The sequence below is a fragment of the Necator americanus genome, chromosome III (genome assembly GCF_031761385.1).
Source record: "Necator americanus strain Aroian chromosome III, whole genome shotgun sequence".
NCBI lineage: Eukaryota > Metazoa > Nematoda > Chromadorea > Rhabditida > Ancylostomatidae > Necator > Necator americanus.
Window position 1 is genome coordinate 16319986 of NC_087373.1, and position 20473 is coordinate 16340458.

General features: G+C 41.4%; 2 protein-coding genes across 3 annotated transcripts; both read left to right on the top strand.

The window, feature by feature from the left end:
- Positions 1-1672: 1672 nt before the first annotated feature.
- On the top strand, positions 1673-1984 carry RB195_009775 (uncharacterized protein; the record flags this gene model as incomplete). Its single annotated transcript, XM_064190480.1, has 1 exon — positions 1673-1984. One exon carries the CDS (start codon positions 1673-1675, stop codon positions 1982-1984), a length of 312 nt encoding a protein of 103 aa, XP_064048063.1.
- A 441-nt stretch (positions 1985-2425) lies between these two features.
- Positions 2426-20416, top strand: RB195_009776 (uncharacterized protein; the record flags this gene model as incomplete). Of its 2 annotated transcripts, XM_064190481.1 has the most annotated exons (30): positions 2426-2522; positions 2575-2691; positions 3203-3282; positions 14095-14228; positions 14569-14686; positions 14770-14925; positions 15241-15377; positions 15443-15557; positions 15639-15765; positions 15830-15984; positions 16079-16152; positions 16205-16328; positions 16411-16589; positions 16693-16801; positions 16860-16979; positions 17048-17147; positions 17209-17402; positions 17529-17618; positions 17687-17830; positions 17926-18050; positions 18162-18330; positions 18385-18474; positions 18528-18623; positions 18675-18779; positions 18839-18931; positions 18990-19109; positions 19183-19316; positions 19911-20045; positions 20119-20212; positions 20300-20416. In XM_064190481.1, the coding sequence occupies 30 exons, from the start codon at positions 2426-2428 to the stop codon at positions 20414-20416; spliced, it is 3648 nt and encodes a 1215-aa protein (XP_064048064.1). The 2 variants fall into 2 exon arrangements, with proteins under 2 accessions (XP_064048064.1, XP_064048065.1); XM_064190482.1 differs by lacking the exons at positions 2426-2522; positions 2575-2691; positions 3203-3282 and having other exon boundaries at positions 14116-14228.
- Between the last annotated feature and the right edge of the window lie 57 nt (positions 20417-20473).

Genomic DNA, 20473 nt, shown 5'->3' on the forward strand with positions numbered 1-20473 from the left:
TCCGAGTTGTCGATTGGACAGGCGCGATACCACTCAATCACACGTACTTCTTCAACGAACTTTGTTATGTGGTGTTAAGCTTAAAACATTTCCTATATATATATATATATATATATATATATATATAAATTACTTCTGAAAAAACGCCTAATTTGTCTACTGCCTCACGGTGGTTGGGCGCTCGACGGAGTCTTTTTGAGTCAACATCTATTTAGGCATAAGAAGAAGGCGAAACAACTGAAACATCAGACAACAAATAAGCACCTAAAAACTTTGTGCACACAACAGCAGTAGTATGTGGTCTAATCAGTGCTGATCTTCAAGCTTCATACTTTCTATTCATTCTTATTTTCTTATCCCTCTTCCTATACGTTGAAAATAAAGCACTTTACGAATGTACCAAACAGAATCTAGTCGCATAGTCGACAAGTAAGCATTCGAGAAACTGAAAAACAGTTGAGGAAAAAACCAGAAACATCGCAAAATACCTAATGAATGGTTAAAAAGAAAAAAATTCCTGTTCTTGAAAACTCAGATGTTGACAAAACACGTTAAGAACACCAGAAGGTAGGCGGAAAAGATTTCAGCACTGTGACGAAGAAACAGAGGCAACATTAAGAGATCCAAAACTATTCCAGCACAATGTTTTCTGCTGCGCTCCTGCTGCGTTGCGCAAAGAGAGAGCGAGAGATAAAAACGTCGGAAGGACCGGAAGTGAAAAGGTCAAAAGCACTGAAAGAGGAGAAGAAGATGACAGAAGAGAAGTGTAGAAACACAACATGATCGGGAACTCCCCTGATCGCAAAACTTCGCAACGTTCAGTGAAAGGCTTTATTTGGTGGAATAACTGCTAAAAAAGGACCGCTCTATGATCCTAAGGATTTCGCTTGGGATCAAATTTGTTATTCCCTTCTTTGAAACTAATTGTGTTCTTTTTGCGTAAAACAACAGAAGGTTGCACGACTAAGCTTAAAGGCATCACCCCACGAATCTGAGGTGGTGCAGATTTCAGGTGGAGTATTCGTTTACGAGATGGGAGACTACGGAGAGGGAGGCGATTCCGTCCATTTCTTACTAATTGCCGTAAAAAACGGCCCGAAAGATGCGGCGCCGCACAAGACTGGCGCGCTCCAATCGAACCTCTTGTACAAAATGGTGCGCCAAAACGGATGAAGCCGTATAGTCTCCCATCCTGTATACGAATACTCCACCTGAAATCTGCACCACCTCAGATTCGTGGGGTGATGCCTTTAAACAACTGGAATTCTACTCAGGCTTCCCTGCAGGTTTTCCTGATTTTAGATCTTTTGTTTAAATCTCATTTTCCACTCCAAATTTTATTACGAAAGTCGTCAACGCTAATTATCACAACAATGTCTTTATTCTGTGAGGAACCAACGCTCCTAATATTTAACTGAGTCGAAATTCAACTTATTAACCAAATATCTTCATTTAAACCAAACATCAATCTGAAAAATGAATTTTTACTTCCAAGAAGTTACCTACAAGAAAAACGAAAAAGTTCGAACAAAAACAACTTTTGGAATTCCTATTGAAACGTACTTTAATGTCCTACATACACATGACAATTTCACGCGAAGAAAGCATCAGAAAGTTCTAATGTTGCAAGCAAATTCGGACTTTTTTAGTTCTCAATGTAGATGCCAAGAAGATGTCATCGAAAGGCTCACGAGAGCGAAAATTATTTCAAGAGAAATCGCTTTATCCTGTTATAAACGGGGAATTTGTACAAAAACTGGGTAGAAACTACTCAAAAATCGGTCATACACTATTATTATTATTATTATTATTATTATTATTATTATTATTATTATTATTATTATTATTATTATTATTATTATTATTATTATTATTATTATTATTATTATTATTATTATTATTATTATTATTATTATTATTATTATTATTATTATTATTATCACACTGGCCAGCGCTGATCTGCTGGATCTTCCTTGGAGGATAGTCGTCTCCCTCATTCACGTGAAAACAGTGCTCAAACGCTGTTAAATGTGTGACTCTGCACAAGTTTAGAAGAAAAACAGGGTGATTTAGATCTAATTGTATCTGAAAGTCAACAGACGACTTCTCGACACTCGAGAGATAACTCCTGACGGAATTCCATGGAATCCAACACATGCCACAAGTTAAGGTCATCACATGACAGATCATCACACTCGGGGCAAGCGAAAGAAGAAGGAACTGCTGAGGAACTCCCGTCGAGCAGCTGTGGCGGAGTGTCTGACGTTGTAGCGATGCTTTCACCTGAATAATAACTCCGGTCAGTAATCGTCGTTGTTGATGAGTTATTGTTGTGAGAAATGTAGCTGTGGCGTCACGTCGCCTGTTCATTGGGCCTCACTGAAGGCGCAAACAAGCGTTCGGATAACGCCATGGAACTTCACTGATGATCACCGATGATCACAAGAATCAGAGCAGTACAATGTTACAAACATTTTGTCTCACAGGTCGTTTCGGTAATGGTAGCACATTGGTGGGGATAGGTTTGTTCCTTGTAGTCTGAAATAATGTTAACATGACACGAACAATGTCTAGGTTTAAGCAGGAGAGGGAATGAAGTTAGCCCGATCAGAGGAGCGTTCACAAAGTCCTGGATTGGCACCCGAGCTCCCTCTTGTCTGAGTCCGACCGATGCCGTCGTTGAGAACAGACGTCAGAAGTTTCATTTTTTGTAGACGTTGCGTCTTCTCGTAAGATCTCTCAGTTTTCTTCTACAGAGAGTTTCTTTTGAACAAATAATGCCACATTAAAAGCAAGCAGAACTGCGTTTGTTGAGTAAACATAAAAAGTCAATGAGAGTGAAAAGGAAGAGAAGGAGCAGCTAGACGCTTCACTTATTTCTAATTCCCGAGCAGAATGCAGCTGTAAGAGAACAAGGCAGAAATATCGGGAACATCAAAACTTTTTCAGACCTTCTCATAAACGAAGTGAAGGATGTGTTTCGAGAGACGGGCCTCAATAACTCACCGATATCGGATGGTTGTTCAACGGGCAGTGGACTCAGAGATTAAAAATCAAATGTAGATGGTTTTGTGTTTGAAGCCAATGATCAATCTCTGATCATGATCACATAAATAATCAATGAGAAAGTGGGAGTGATCTTGAAATTTTAAGTGTCAAACCGCACTTCTTTGTAAAATCTCTTCAGACTTAATTTGTTCAGAACATTCTTTGGCGATCACAAAATGCATAAGAACACTTGCATTCTTCCAAGTGGATACCGCTGAAGATAAACATGCTCCTGTGAGATGCTGAGTGCTCAAAGAGCAGAGGAAAATACTTTCAAATAAACTAAATATGTTTTTTCGAACAAGATATTTTTCTATCTTGCCACGTCTTGAGGTTCAACTAACTTGGAGGTGAATTTAACAGCGATGCGTGCATGTGGTTTACCGTAATCGCACGTGCAGGAACAAGATTTAATACTTTGTGGAATGTAAAATATTACTTAATATTTGGTGAGAATGAAGAAGTTGAAGCCGATAACGTAATATTTGCCCAGATTTTAAAGGTTTCTTTCTGGAAGCAGTGATCACACAAACAGAAAAGAAATTGACTGGAGTTTGGAAAGCAAGTGTTCGGATCAGTGATCAATGATTCTTTTCCCCAAAGGCCTGTTGAGATCTCCCCATCAGAGGTCGAAAATCCCCGGAGATTTTTGTTAAAGCAGCATCTCCATAGCACGTGGATGTTAGGCATCGTCTGGTCAACGTTTTCATCAGTCTTTCCATTTGTTATCAGACATTTCTTTTCTTCTTTTTCAGACATGTACTGATACTGAGCTGTGAAGGATTACAAACTGTTGCCAAAAGTGCAGAAGATGCTGGAGACCAGCTCAAGAAATAAAATAGAAGGTAACAAAGATAAACCGTCATTTTCCTGAATCTTACTCTGTAATGAGTAAATGCAAGAAATTGGGAAATCGAATCTAGCTTTTACGACTGATTTTTCAGAGGAAATATAAACTTGAACATAAGAGAAATGGTAGCATACGGTTACAGTGTTCGAATGCAACCAAATGGGGAAATCAATAACGATTAAGGGTTAAGGATAGTAGGGATAATCGTATTATCGCCACCGAAAATTTTCATGATGATCGTGACGTAACATCGATGGATCAAGATATAAGGGACAGGGGCGGGCGCCAAGAAGAAGATGACAGTGCGTGCGACAGACGTGTCGCGCCGCCCACACGGTGCAATAAACTGGTACCAACTATGCACGTGGCGCTTAGAGAGGCACTCATATCACGCTTGAAATTGCACTGCTTCCAAGGTCTCCCAGTTGTTGTCATTTGACTAGATCCTATTTAATTGTTTACCGCAAGTTCACGGGGAATAAAAAATCAAGGATAGAGTACATATTTGAGTAGTAACGTATCTTCCTAGAACGTTGGAAAGTTGTGGAGCGAAAAAGAGGCAAACAGGAGTGATGTTTTCTGAAAATCTAGATGATGACTCATTTGAAGGAGGTTTACGATATTTCTCAACTAATAGCAGGCAAATAAGTACTCTTTGTTTTGTTCTTTTTTTTTGTTTTAAATGAGTCATGTGTTGCCTCCACACAATCTGTTTTGAAAAGAATGTCGACCTTTCTCTCTCTCAGAAAATTTAAAAGAGATGATTATTACTCTCAGTGAAAAAAATATATTGCTTGCAACTGAAATACGAAAAAAAAAAGAAAAGAAAATCAGGTCTAGATAATTTCTTTGTTCAATTAACGATGATAACGTAACAATGTTAATTGAACACCTTCTAGGTGCTCTGTCCCTCGTTCTGCTGGCTCTTTTTTTCCCCGCCATCTCCTTTCCTCAACGTTGCAGAAGGTATCGGGCGTTTTTCAGATCTGTCACTGCAGAGATTCTACGCAACAGATGTTCCATTCTGCGGATCAGAGCATAATTCTTCATGAACCCATGGAAAAAATATTACAAAACTTTGCAATCTTCGCGACAGTAGAAAAGCGGTCCAGATGTAACAGATTTAATTGGACCTCAGTTCTGAAATGAACACTAGCCGAGTTGTGCAAGAACAAAATTGAGCCAAACACTCCAACTCAAATGATTATTGACTCTTCTTCTTTCCTTTCCTTCGTTCTTCCCCCCTCTCTCTCTCTTTCGTTCTCTTTTCTATCTCTTTTTTTGGTGAGCTGAGTGAAATCGATCAATGATGTCCCACGAAAGGTTTTTGCAATGGAAGACAAGTAATGCTTTGCTTCTGAGGATAATAAGAAAAAAGCGTTGTGGAAGAGACGATGAGACATGATTCAAAGCACTAATACTTTACATTGGTGAGATTCCTCAGCCGAGATGATACACATATTTAAAGCTCTTTTCGGGTTTCCATTTGTGTTCATCTCAGACGTATTCCAATAATGCCGGAAAATACAATCGGAAATGAAAGAGAAAATTTTAGAAGAAAGATGAGGTTCTGAGAACCGAAGCTCAACATTCAGGCCCTACGACAAAATCTCCTTCTCTAGTCATTCACGCTGCAGCTTCAGCCGGATCAGAGCGATTGCGAAAAGGGAGAGAGAGGGGAAGAGAAGAGGAAGCGCGTGCGTTGCAGCAGATGCGTCGCAGTCATGCAGGCAAATAATCTTGGAGTTAACTGTAACTGATATCATCTCCAGTGCCAGTTCCCTGTTGATGGGTTGCCCAAAAATCGATATTATTAATGGCTAAAGACTAAGATTCCGAACAAGGTGATGACAAATTTAACTCACAGGGCAGAGGTTTCACGATAATCATGCGCATCGCTGCAACAAAACAAGTTCAAGGTGTTTTTAAAAATGAATCGTAGGTTGTTTTTGTGATGCACGTATGCATTTTTTCTCGTCAAATGCGTATACTAATGTTTTGCTCCTCATATTTGTTCATTCTGTTCGTGTGTACTACAAACAGGACTGTTTTTCTTCTATAGTCAAGTGATGGTCGTCAAGCAGAATAGAGTTCTAGAAGGGAAATAATTCAAAAGAGACCACAGAGGTGCTTTCTAGTTTGAAGGGAAACAAAATTATACATTTTCAGATGTTTTGAATGTTAATGGGATCTGGGACCGAATAAAATATCTGCTCTTGAGCACTTCCTTAGTGGCCACTGCACGGGCTTTCATGCTTTTAGCGGAATCCATCGGCATGGGAGGTTCGTGATTGTGAGAGTTCATGAAACAGGCAACAAATGCACTCAGAGGAGGTTCTTGATATCGCTACGAAGACATTTTATCATTCCTGGACGAGTAGCTGCAAAGTCTCACAGCAACTTGAACAAAAAACTGCACGCAATTTCATTTTTGTCGACTTCGTCTACAATCACAAATGGGTTAGCGTTACAACTTGAGCAATGTATCTTATTCGTTGAGTGCACAGAGCTGTGGATTAAATTAAATGTGTCCCAATAGAAATCATGAGGAGAATAAAACGATAACTAATAAAAGTACAAAATATATGCAGACACAAAACACGGATTAAAAAATACAACTAAATATTAGGAAAATAAACAAATAGCAAATAAGTTGCTATAGTCAAGTCAAAAGAAATTTGATGTCAAGCGGAGGGAGCCTGACTGAGTGGTCTCGAAATACAGTCTTTTTTCAACGATTTCAAGGTATTATAATATAAACAACATGATCTAATAGCCCGATTGTGCACATTTATGACTGCGCTATTGCACTGTACATATCTGAAATTTTCGACTGGCCTACACATAAATCTTAAACAAATCGAGGGAGTCATCACCATTTCAAAAACTAGTCAACAAGGGAACTGATGTGAATGAGGAAGAGAGGCAGAAAATGTCAAGACTTCTTTCCTCAGTGTTTGCGATTTTTGTTTGATACAAGGATATATGAAAAGCTTCAGGAAGTAACCCAACAGAAAATGATCAGCTTTAGGCGGGACTTGTGGTGATTTTCCTGATCTTCACCTTGTTTTGACTGCCATGCGATGCCTGTTACTCACTGTTACTCGGTAGTGTTTGTTGTTGACGCCGCAATTAAACGAGAGGTCAAAAATCGAAACCACTTAGGATCTTCTCTGCTCACTAGAATCAGGACACCAAACGATGTAAGGTTCGAATTAACATCGGAAATGATAAATGAAGTGCCCATGTTCGATTGTCCTTGATTCCTGGCATATTGAATATTAAAAAATGTAAAAAGGAATAAAATAAATGAATAATAATAAAAATATACAAAAAGTAAATGAAAGACTGAAAATATCCGCACACGAGATTATCCAACCGAAAAACAGGAGCTAAGCGGAACTGCACTAAAACCCCAACGATGCCGTAAGTCCTAAATTTGTTCTTTGCGGGTGACGTGATTTTTGGCAACAGTTGTTTCAGTCGTATAGTGAGCCTGGAGGCTAAGCATTATAAACGGTTGCAATAGGAAGGAATCCCGCTGGGGAAATGGAGAGAGAAAAATTGTGGAATTCCTACTTTCTTCACGTAGCATTAAACGAAAGTCGGGAAAGGTTTCCATGCAGAGTTGGGGTAATATCCATAACCTTTTACGCCTGGACACAAACTTGAGTAAAGGGTGCATCGTGACCGATATCTTGGTTGTTCCATGCCGTTACCATCAATTTTGTACACCAGTGACCTGAGGCGTGAAGAAGCTACCAAACATAGAATAAAAGGAGGGAGAAATATGGAAAATGGTCATATAGTGTGTTTCTTCTGCTCGCCGTCATTTGTTGATGTGATTTTTGTGATCAAACACAAATCTCGGGATGTGTGCGGGACTGAATTGTTGATGCAGGGGCAAATGAATAGAGCAGAAAAGCAATACGTCTAACTTCTCAAAGGTCATTTTTCGGAGATTAGTTCTTTTGATTGCGTCGAGAATAATGTTGCAACAAGAATCGCAATCTTCCTATCGCAAAACATTGCGGATTACGATTAGCTTATCCTTGCACAACGTGATTTCGCGATAATTCACTCTGCCATTTTTTTCGTTCTGCTTGTATTTACTTTTGCGCTATTGAGAAAGTGCGGTCCAAGTGCAACGCTCTCACGCTGGAAAGTGAAGAAGAGCGATTAGTTGAGTTGTCAATTAATAAAAATGTCGGCGCGTGACTTATCGTCAATAACACAAAATAGGAACGTGCATACCCAAACAGCACTGCAAACGGAAGGACCGACACGACATCATTAGGCGTTAGTGAACACAGAAAGAGGTCTGACGAACCGACGTATAGTTTAGTTGTATAGATTAGCATCAGGATCACCGCGTTGCTACTTTTCGTGCGGTGGCAATCAACAAACAAACAACATTGTTCTTACAGCTAAATGATCATGGAGCAGTTGTCGACAATCGACTATTCCCGGAGAAATTATAACGTATCGGAAAGCTAGCCGTGTATGAGAGGTAGAGAGTGAGAAAGACTGGAAAAAACAACAGTCATAAATAAAAAGGACAAATCCGCAAAGCTGGAAACTATGCAGCTTTGATTCACATGGAAATTCTTTTCGTATCTCATTTTTGCATAATCACAGGAACGGAAAAAAATAAGAAGCACCTGTTGCACTCACTCATTTGTAGAGTTTTTGCGTACTGTATTCTAACTGTACTCCCTTAGAAATTCTTCAATAAGAGTGTGTAATTCTGTTAGGTTTCCACTCACTGCCTTGCGCTCAGCGTAGATCACTTACATAATGCAGGCAGAAGAATTCGTATCAGAGCTATAAGCAAGTCAAGTCCGTGTCAATTTAAAGACACGAAACTGACGATGTTAGGTCTCCGTGGGCAAACATAGAAATTGGGATGTAGATTACGATATGACCGTCGACCCGCTCACTTCCTCCCAACGGTGTTGAAAAACAGCGTGGGAAACGGTGTTTGCTCCTGTGAGGTGCGTGAAAATGGGCCACCTTTGCCGCGCCCCACCAGCGAGGTGTAGGGAAGCATTGAAGTCTCTTCGGTAGCGCATTCAAGTAAAAGCAATGGATCGGCTTCCGAGGAGACCTCACGAATCCTCGACTGCTCGCTCGTGGGACCGGAACATTTACAAGGAAGGCGCATTCTAACGTACCTCGTAGAACAACTAAGGCGGTTCCCAAACAGTTTTTCAGGACCATTAGCATTTGCGTACACGCTCGAAACGGCGCGGTGGAGGCAGCACATGGAACCGGGGTGGCACCCTCGCAAACTGCAGCGATGAGCGATGGGTGGTGCCAGCAACGATTCCAGTACACTCCCAACCGCTTCGCTCCACCGCACCTCCTCGAGAGAAGCTGCGTACGCAATTGCACCATGCTTCATGTCGTTTTGACCCTACTGTAGTTTAAAATCTTTAGCTGCTATCCTTTCTTTACCATATTACTTCCAGGAGGCCTACAGGGCGAAGTTATCAATAATCAAACGTTGAGGGCAGAAATTCTGGAGTGCCTTGCGCGGAACGTCGCTCTGGTCAGAACTCGGACAACGAAAGTGGTGGCAACAGTAAAAGTAGTAACTCTAACTCAAGGTCTGTTTATGATCCTATTCTTTAATGCACTGATATAGCCGGATCAGAACTAAGTGAAGTCAGTGCAAGCGTAAGCGTAGCGTAGCGTAAGAGGATGTGCTCGAAGCGGCTGCGGTGGAGAATAACGGTTAGGATCGAGCGGAGACTTTAACGGCGCCACTCATCGCTACAGTTCGCGATGGTCCCACCCCGAACCTTCCGACCGCTAGCTCCACCGCGCCGCTTCGAGCGCAGCCGCTTACGCAACTGCACCGTGCTTCATGTCGTTTTAACCCTACTATAGTCGAATAGGTATTGCGATCGAAACAATCTGATCCAATGGCAGTATGGCTCAAGTAGTAATGCAGATTTTCGGCCGCTTGCAAGTGACTGTGAGTGTATCATCGCAGTGAGGCAGATGAAGGTTAGAACTCGCAAAAATTTGCTGTAGATGCGTAAGTTGGGCAATGGGACCCAACACGAGGTTTTGGCCTGACTGTCATCGTTAGGCATGTGATGATTTCCTTTGTAGCCCTTGTCTTAAAGGTTGTTAGGCGGGTAACCTACCATTAGCCTGACGTTTCCTCTGAGACTTAAGGGCAGCATACCATGAATCGGAGGTGGTGTGGATTTCAGGTGGAGTATCCGTATACGATGTCGTAGATTATGGAGACGGGAGTACTTCGGCTCATCTCTCCCTCCTGCAAACAACCGCCTCTAGAATGCTGTTTTGTACGGCGCCATCAACGCTCCACCCCTTGCGCCGTCTCCGTCCTGCGTGCAAAGGTGGCGCGCTGCAATCAAAGGCATCGTACAAAACAACATTCGGGGGCCGGCTGCTTGCAGTGATTCAGGGAGAGATGAGCGGAACCACCCCGGTCTCCATAATCTACGATCCCGTATAGGCATTACCCGCCTGAAACCCGTACCACCCAAAATTCGTGGGGTGATGATTTAAACGACGGGCGATTGCTATGGCCTAACGCGGTTTATCGGCAAGAGTCGTCCTTGAACATAGTTGAGCCCATTCTGCTTCGTCTTCCGTTAGAGCTGGCACAGAATCTATTCATCTGTCGCTGTTCCATAATCTTCCGTCTAGAACACTTCCGTCTAGAACTTTCTTTTACGTCAAGGTGGCCTTCTCCAGCTCAGGTCTGGGACCATCTTCAAGGAAACTTAGACAAGGCGATCTGATGGTCTCCTTATAACGTGACCAAGAAAGCGAAGACGTTTTCTGTGACTACTCTAGAGGGCTACGCAAGGTGTTGATGTTTTTCTCGCGGCATCCTCCAGTATATGATATCTACTTCTGAGTAATGTTCTTCGTTATGATACACCATCGGCCAAAAGTAGTCAAACATCCTTTCTATGCTACGGTACGAAGTAAGTGAATCTTCTCCACAATTTCAAAGTAATCTTCTCCATGGTACATCATGGTACTGTGAATTGCTGAAAGGCAAACTCGCAGCTTGACTTCGTTGGCAATGAAGGTCGACCAGAGACACTTCGTTAAACAGTTGAACGCAGAACTTAGGCAGGCCTTAGGCATCTTAGCTGAATATCTCTGTCTTAGCTGTCGTCCTATTTCAGCATGCACCCCGAATAACGGAACTCTTCAACAACATCAACTGGTTGCCCAATCACCAGATTCCTACTGAGGATCTCGCGGAGGCCCACATCTGCTTACATTTATCGGGGGAGTCGTAAACCGTATCCTGCAGCTATGATCGATACAATGTCGACGACGTGTTGCAACATCGTATTGCTTGAAGCGAATATTGCCATATCGCACTCAAGGTAGACGTCAAAATGGTGCAAGAAACATCAACGAGACATTGCTCAAGTGTTTTTCTAGGTTCGTGAGCGATCCAGAGTTTGTGTCCCATGCGATCTCGCAGCAAAGGCGTTTCTTGACGACGTTGAGCCCTCCACCAGATTATTGTAGTCGTTCCTGAGAGCTACTGCACAGCCTCTTATTTTCTTTTCACCAACATCGCCGCAGTATATGGTGTAGTTTTCTATTGCTAATGATAGGACGTCCTCTGATATGCGTTTCTTACGATGCAGCAAAGCGTGCATGCAGATATCGCAGTATTCTGGACAGAGCGGCTTGTTGAAGTTCACCCGACAGCGATTGGGAGTTCAGGGTTACGAAATAGATGTTAGAAGCCAAAGATTACATGTTCTCTCTAGGCATGTGACCTATGATTTCTGCTCGGTTTGGGAAACTTGCGTCATATGACAGTGCACGTCATATAGCTCTTACACTACCAAGGTGTATGCTCAGATGTCTGATTGCGTTTAGTAAAAGCAGGTAACAATCAGACTTGTATACGCCGCCCCTATATCGATGCGAGTAAACTTGTTAATCTCTGAATTTGTTGTTCTCAGTGCTCAAAGGTGTTAACATTAATGAGAACGCAATGAACAGATTCTAGAAACACTCGATTACTTGGGCACTTATTCGTTATCAAAGAAGTTTGCACGCCTCCTCAGTGACAGTGGCGACGTTGAGCTGTATCCAGCTGACCTCTCAATTAAGTCCATTCATTCTACTAACATATAAACCTATCTTGTTGGCGGTAATCGTCGCAGGCGTCTTGAATTTCTTGTAGTGAACTATGAACCATTCTTATAATCCACATATTTCGATTTTTGGCCGTGTAGCGCAGCGGTAAGTTTCGCTGTAACTATGCGATCGATGGCTGAAGCCCTTTTAGGCCAACCAGTCCCATGGAAACGTCTGTGATTGGTACATTGGAACTAGAAGTTGGGATGATAATTACATCGTCGTGAGAAATATTACCCGCAACAGGCTGCACATATAGTCGGTCAAAGCGACATGAAGCACGGTGCAGTTGCGTGAACAGCTACGCTCAGAGCAGTGCGGTGGAGCGTAGCGGTTAAGAGCGAGGGAGGTCCCTCGCTCGCACTATTCTTCGCTGCAGTTAGTGATGGTTCCACCTCGATTTCAACCGCTCGCTCCACCGCGTCGCTCCAACCGCTACGTAACTTCACCGTGCTTCAAGTCGTATTGACCCTACTATATGAGAATATAGAAGTCTCCAGGGAGATGATAAAATTTTATTCTTGAAGGCAGCCTATCACGATTACAGACGTGGCGCAGGTGCGAAAACCGGGGTGGTTCCCCTCATCTTCTCCTAGTCCTTTTGAAAAATGGCGTGAGAACAACGCTTGTTCCTATGAAGTGCGAAGTTAGAACTCATACCCTTGTACACGCTCCGGTCCCTTCAGCGGCCGTTCACTGGTTTTACTTGAACGGGCTGGTAAGAAGAAATCACTGATCTACGTTCGCTTGCACTTGGATCCGGCGCGTGCCGCGTTGCGACCGAAAACGTTGGGAGGAACCGCGTCTTCTACGCCGTTTTTACGACGATTAGGGAAAGACGAGGGGAACCACGGGGCAATGTGGTTGGGGTCACTCACTGGTGCTCTTATTTATCGACGGTCTAACTTACATTTTCTCTCAGTAACTTTAGCTTACATGTCATAGATCCTTTAAAACTAATGTTTAAGTCTTAGGACCCAATTAATTTAATTATTTACTTCGAGAAATAAAGGCGCTGGTTTCCGCATTCTACAACCCAAACTCTAGACTATAGCTGATGTTTCCGCACCACGTCGGGATTCTAACGCCTGATCACACCATGATACGCTGCCTTTAAATAGACAACATTTCCTTTACTTGGTTTCTTCTAACTCCTCGAAAGATGGACACCATGATTTCCGAGTTTTACACAACCGGCGCAAATTTTCGAAAAGATGAAGAAAAATGGGTACGAATGTTGTTCTCAAAGACGTTTCAACCTCAATACCATTATCGTCAGATTGTCGAAAATAATGGTTGTTCTGATCTTGTTCTCCTCTACCTATTCGATTTCTCTATGAAATTAAACCCCCATTTCTTCACCAAATCATCGCCAGCTCAAGCCCAAGAAGAATTTTCATTTGATCATTTGTAAAGTGTGCAATATTGCGGAACTCACAGGGGGTAATGCGGCGTCAATACAAAACTGCGAAAAGTAGTCAACAATTTCCAATGTAGTTGTTCTACTTCCTTTGTTTTGTACTTGGATTTGGTTCTTTGAGAATCTTAGTGTTTCGCATTGTTTTTCTTTATTAGAGGTTTGCATTTCAACTTACTGGAAAATCAAAGCTAACAATTTTACTAGTTGACCAGGTGTGTACGTTTGTGATGGTTTCCAGAAGATTTGTGCTTCACGTACTATCCTTTGCTAAAAGCCTTCTGCCTTTCAAGTACTGTATGTTTTTGTGCCTCTGGTTGTTTAGTTTTCTTTACATTCATCTTCACTTTCTTCTCCTTTCATACCTTCAAAACTTGCAAGTGTCTACGTTTTTGCACGCTAAAAACTTCTTACTTTCTCCCTCTGCAAAGTGGATTTTTGCTAGTTCTTTTGAATTGGCGGCTCAGATGTTGTGTTTCAGAAAATGTCATATTTTCCTTATTACAATTTCTTGACTTATTGTACACTTTTGTTGGTGGAATACAGCATCAGTCACTTCATACCTCTGTTAACATCTTAAATGCATGGCTTTATGTTTCCATCATATCCGCTCCATATTTAGAGAACCATGGAAGACGTTCAGATGATTGACGTTTCTGATTCACCTACACGTATGACAACAAGAGGTCAGCGGATCAATTATGCGGAATTGAACAGTTCCAGTAGTATAGGATTTGGTTCGACAAATCAGTACAAGTATGTCTCTCATGTTTTTTTCAGTCAGCTCTCTAATGATAGTTGAATGTGTGACTTTATCTTTTACCAGCTTTAGTTCCGCATCTAAACTAAATAGTACTAATTAGTACTAGTGAGTACTCAGCCAACATTATTACTATAGCATGTGACTTTATATCATATGCAAATTGTGAAATCCGTAGAAACTTTTTTAGGTTCTCCTTTGTTTAGAAAACATTAAACAGTAATGATACACTTACACTGATATGACAAAATTTGTGCTGTGTTTGTTTTCTAGTGACCCGAAACATTAGAAAACTTGGAACTAGCAGTTTTCTGTGATTAGAAAGGAATAATTCAGCGACACAGTGGAAACCAATACAAGCGACAGCGTTTTCCGTTCTCCCACTGCGAGTACTCGCGGGAGAAAAAGAAGAACAACTCATGAGGATGCAACATCCATGTCTTCTTGGAGTGTGGTACGTGGGTGTTCTCATTTGCCTTCTTGTTGCTATCTTTGGTACAGTGTTTTTATGTCTGAAGCTGTCTGAGTTCTGTTTAGCCCAAACGTGGCCGACCGCGAGGTGCTGGTGTAACCCGTGGTGCTCGCGGCGGAGGAGTTAGAAGAGCTATCTTGGGTGATCAGGTGGGAAGTGCGGCTGCAGAGATTGAGGAGACAGGACTATTTGGTGCCGTTAAAACTGGGCGGAATCTTGAGGTCAGTATTGATCATATCAGTTTAAATATTAGTGTTATGTCAGCTTTTTCTGTGGTCGGCATAACTTCATATGATGGTTTATTGTTAATTCTGACATCTCAAGAAGACAGTCATGAGGTTTCCTGTGCATTTGACTTTTATTGTTATTTGATTTGCATGAAGCGTGTTCTTCGCATGCTGCTAATCTGGCTTATTATCTTTTTTATCTCGAATCGTCAAAGCATGTTTTTTCTTCATTATTTGAGTAGTTTTTATGATTTATATTCTTTCTAATTTTTACGAAAATTCTTTCTGCTATAATAAATTACTTTTAAGCAAACTATTGATGAATGGATTGAGGAGTATGAAAGAAATCCTGATGCAGCTCTCGTGAAACTTCAGCAATTTTTCATATCATGCTGTGGTTGTAAAGGGGTGATCAATGCCCACATGTTAAGCACAATGGAGTACAGGTACTCCTCTTTCTACTCTTCGCAGATCTGCGTGTTGTGGTTATATAATTGCACCGTGATTGAAGTGATATAATCCGGCGAATGACTGAGGATTTCGATGAGGATTCGGGAGACTATCCTCTCATTCTAACTGGTACACAGTGGAAGAAGTTCCGTAATAATTTACATTCAATGCTATATGTAAGAATTTCTCCACTATTTTTCTTTATTTTATCTTGTCATTGTGATACTCAGCAAATCTCTTGTAATTGTGTGACATAGGTATGGATTGACAAATGCAAATCTTCACTTATTTTCGATCAGCGTATGATGGACAGCGTTATTCAGCTACTTACTGGACTTGCAGATAGTCAAGTTCGTGCGTTCAGGCATACTGCAACGTTCGCAGGTAAAATATCTTCTGTTATTCGAACTATTAGGAATATCCTGGTTTCGATTGCTGTCTTTTCTAGCCATGAAAATTTCTTCGGCATTAGTGGATGTTACATTGGAATTGGTATCAGTAAAAGATCGTAATGCGAAACAATTGGAGGCAGAGAAGGCCCGCCTGAAGCAGAGTTCTGGAACAAATGAAAAGCTTGATGTACTAATTCAAAAGAAAAACGAGGTACACACAGATTAGGTTCTAAGTGGTTTCTGTCCTACGTCGACTTTAAAATGTCTCTTTTCTCGTTGACTTCAGTCAGTGTCTCTTTTTCTAGATTGAGGAGCGCACCGATGATGTTCGCCAGATGTTGCAGTTCATTTTTAAAAGTGTATTCGTGCACCGTTATAGGTATTTTTAATTCTCCAATATATAGTGTATTTTTAATCTGTGCCTTTTTAAGAGACGTGCTTCCCGACACACGCTCGATATGCATTACTGAACTTGGAAATTGGATGTTAGTCTACCCGGACCACTTTTTAGAAGATTCTTACCTGAAATATATCGGTTGGAGTTTATTTGACAAAGTAAGCATTTTAACTATACAAGCGCCTAATATTTCTGTCTACCAAGATCGCAAAATTCTGTCTTTCAAAACATGGTATCCAGGTTCCTGATGTGCGACTCAAATGCATTTCTGCTTTGCTTCCTCTTTATGACAAGCCAGATGTCCTCGTAAAACTTGAACTGTTCACTAACAAGTTTAAAGACAGACTAGTGTCAATGGTGCTCGACAAGGACAACGAAGTAGGGATGAAAACATGCCAATTGATGACCAGCATTTATCGGTATTGTTTCGATTTGTTTTTTTTTTCTCCTTATGAAACCTCGCATATAGATTCACGTCTACAAAACATTGTTAAAAGTCGTTACGAATTCGTAAAATTTCAGTGTTTTCCCAACACTACTACAATTGAAAGATTGTGTTCCTATATACGAACTCGTGTATTCAAATCATCGCGGACTAGCGGTAGCTGCAGGCGAATTCCTCAACACAAAGGTAAAATGTTCCCAATTTGTGGTAAATTCCTGCTTTCCTCCTTCAAGTAAAAATTCAGGTTTTTCAACATTCCCATCGCGGGCGCGCATCTAGTGTTGCGAGTTCAGGAGGACGAAGTGGAATGGGTGATAACGCAAAGCTTATTCAAGATTTAATCCAATTTTACATTGAAGGAGAGGTGCAACATTATTTTACAGTATCATTTTTCAAGATTTTCATCTCCACTAAATTTCGATTTGCTTACAGTGTCACGATCACGCCACTTATCTGGTTGACGCTTTAATCGACACAAATCCAATGATTAAGGACTGGCAAACGATGGTAGATCTATTGCTGAGTGATGAAGGTTGGCCCTTGACTAAGAAAACCTTCCGGTATTTCTTTGCTTGAGTGTTTTTCGGTTCTAGTTGAGTCGAGTGAATCACAACTGATAGAAGTTCTGGTATGTTCTGTTCGTCAAGCTGCTACCGGGGAACCACCAGTTGGCAGATCTGTGGTGAAACGAGGAGCTCCATCCACTAAAGAAAGTAGGACTTTACTGGAGGATCGAACAAGACTTTCGGAAGTTCTTATTCCAGCACTTCCAAAATTGTTACAGAAGGTATGAAGATTTTTATTCTGCTACTTGTTCTGAATTTTTCCTGTTAGCTGATCAATCCATCGCCAATCCATTTCCTTTTTTTATTATATTTCAGGAATCTGCTTGTGTTTTAATGAGTCATTTCAGTTTATAGCTGACCGAGACAAAGTCGCTAATTTAATCACTCTTCCTCTTAACTTTCAACTAGACATGTACATGGCAGGTAGACTGGAAAACGTGAGTTTTCCGAGTATCAGTTAAATGTTAAGATCATTTTATGTTTCCTATTTTCCCAATTTTCTAAGCATCTTACGGAATTGATGAGAGTGATTGATATGATCGTGGAAAAACATGCCGATGAAGAAATGATGAACACTGTAGCAGAGATGATCACATATTTCTCAACAAATACCGCGGTTGCTCAGCATACTGAAACCTATAGGTTGAAGGTGACTTCCTTTTTCCTTGTATTAAGGCGTCATACAGCGGATCCCTCTTGTTTCTGGCACGACTGCTGATTTCCTAACAACCGCTATGAATTTAGCTCATCGATGGATTGGCGCTACAGTTACGACATACCGTGCAAAGGTGCATGAATGAGGAGCAATGGGATGAAGAGGATGAAGCCGCGATGCTGGCTGCGTTCCGAAAAGTTACAGCTTTTGCCAGGTGAACTTCGTCCACATAACTTTTGTCTTCGAAAAGAAGTGTGCATTCGCACGTATGTACAGTGGTAAGAGTAAGCCATAGCGTATGAGTTCTAGACATATTCTTTTCTAGCCATATTGATCTGAAGAAATGGGATCTTTGGGATGTTGTTCTACACGTGCTCAACAATCACGATGACAAGGCACCACGTGACGTCATCGATAAGTCTATTTGGTTCCTGTTCATTCAGCTAAACTGGGACTTGATCCGCCTTGTTAGGGACCAAGAACCAAACAAAACGGTGCGATTTGGAGAAGTTCTCTGATATAGAGGCAGTTCAGCATGTTTCTTATAGGAAGCTGTGAAAAAGCTTAAAAAGCGTCGTGATCAGTTTCTTCACGACGTGAATATCATTCTCAGCGAAGGTGCATCAGGAGTGGAGCTGGTGGGTTCTTTTTTCTTCCTGATAAATTAGTTGTATTATTATTCCTGTTACAGGCATTCCAATGTCTTAATGACTCTCTTATTCTCTTCAACGAAGAACTAAAATCGCATGGTGCACATCTTGAGCCTCTTATTGTTCGCTTGGACAATGTGAGTTACTCAGTGACACTACAGTAGGATGCCTCACCTCATCTATTTCAGGATTTCATTCTGAAAATGCAGTCTTTCGTTAATGACAACGTGTTCATCCCCCCTTCGGAGGACACACAGCTCGATCAACAGCAGCAAGTCGAACTGATGCATATGGTATTTCGATAATCGCCAATCCCCTAATCCTTTCTCACGTACAGTCTAATATTTCTCAGAAGCGAAGTCTACTCGCCCAATACTGTAAAATGGTGCTTCATGGTGTTTTCCCTATAAAAGACGCAGCGTTCGTTTTGCGTTACTATTGCGAGGTCAGCTATTTTTGTGTTTCTGGTTAGCTTAACATCTTGTTTAATTGTCAATTTTCAGTTTTACTCCGATTTTGGTGATATTCTGAAACAGTTGCTATACAAATGTCGTGACCTCAATTTTGTTGCGTGCGCCAAAGCTGTTACGAGAGCTCTTACAGATGTCTACGAAAGCATCAGAGTACATTCTTCTTTGTTGCGTCATTCTAGTACTTTTGTTACAGTTCAATGAATATTAGTATTTCTCTATCTAGATGAATACTGGCCTCGAATTTGTTGACCCGCTCTCGGACGCTTTTCATCAACTACGAGATCTAGCGAAAAGATTTGCTGTGGCTTTTGGCAACGATCACCTGAAAAATCGTGAAGCTGTAGCTGTGGTGCACAGGTATAACCAATTTCAGTTAGTCTAGGTACTTTTTTGCGTGCTAGTAATTTTCCTATTAGGACATCTTTCGAGTGTTCATGAGTTTATCTGTGAACTACGTAACTCCCATTGTGAGTAACATTTTCATGCTCTTTGCAAAAGATTACATGAAATGTCATTGGCTCGTCACGGTAAATCGTGAGCATTCGATGTATAACTACCATTTCTGGTTATATCTGTCTTTAATGTGCTTTTTTTCAAATCTGAATAATATTTTACTCATCAGCAGACTCGACTTTTCTTTTCTTTTACCTAGTCTCTTACCCGAATTGCTTTCTCACTCGAAACATTAGGCTGCCTGCAGAGTTCAGAGCCGCGCGGCCGCTATTTGGCGGCTTGACTATTCGCAACAGTGTGCTCAATAACCACTAAAAACGCAGAGCCGCCAAACCGGGCGCCCGTGCAGCTCTGAACTCTGCGGGCAGCCTTAATGTTCACACTGCGTCTGCAGCTCATGTAGTTCCCCTTCACCCTGAATATTCTTAAATCATCTGGTTTCAATATCATGTTTCATATTTTTTTGAGGAAGATATTTTTTGTATTTGAGGATTTCAGGGACGGCATTCAGTTTGCTCTCACAGGTTACGACCCGAATCGTAAAGGAGGTACAAATAAGCCAATCAATATCACCTTCTTAGAGGTGATAATCGAATTTAGCGCGAAGCTTATCCGACAGGACAAATCTGCCGTGTACGCACTAGAGTTCTCACGCTATTCTTCTTCCTCTATTAGCATTTGCGGTAACCAAAATTTTTCTTTTCAGCATGCGTTATCTGGAGCGACATGGCCCTCCGTCGTTACCATCTTCGAAAGACTCAACATGGGAGCCTTATCTGCTCTATAGAAATTCACTAGCCGTTAGTTTTTTTTTATTTCCTTCAGGATTAATGTTGCAACAGCAAAGCGTAGGAGAGCATAAGCGATTCCGGAGTATCATATTACAGGAGAAGCACCCTGATGACGTGTCTTCTGTTCGCAGTTTCTCGACTGCCTACACACTGAGGGGTAGAGGACGTGGTCGTGGAAGAGGAAGACTCACACCCACACCCTCAGAGGCGTAATTAAATCTGACATAAACCTGTGAATATTAGGTGAACCGTCTTGAGGCTGGTTTTTCC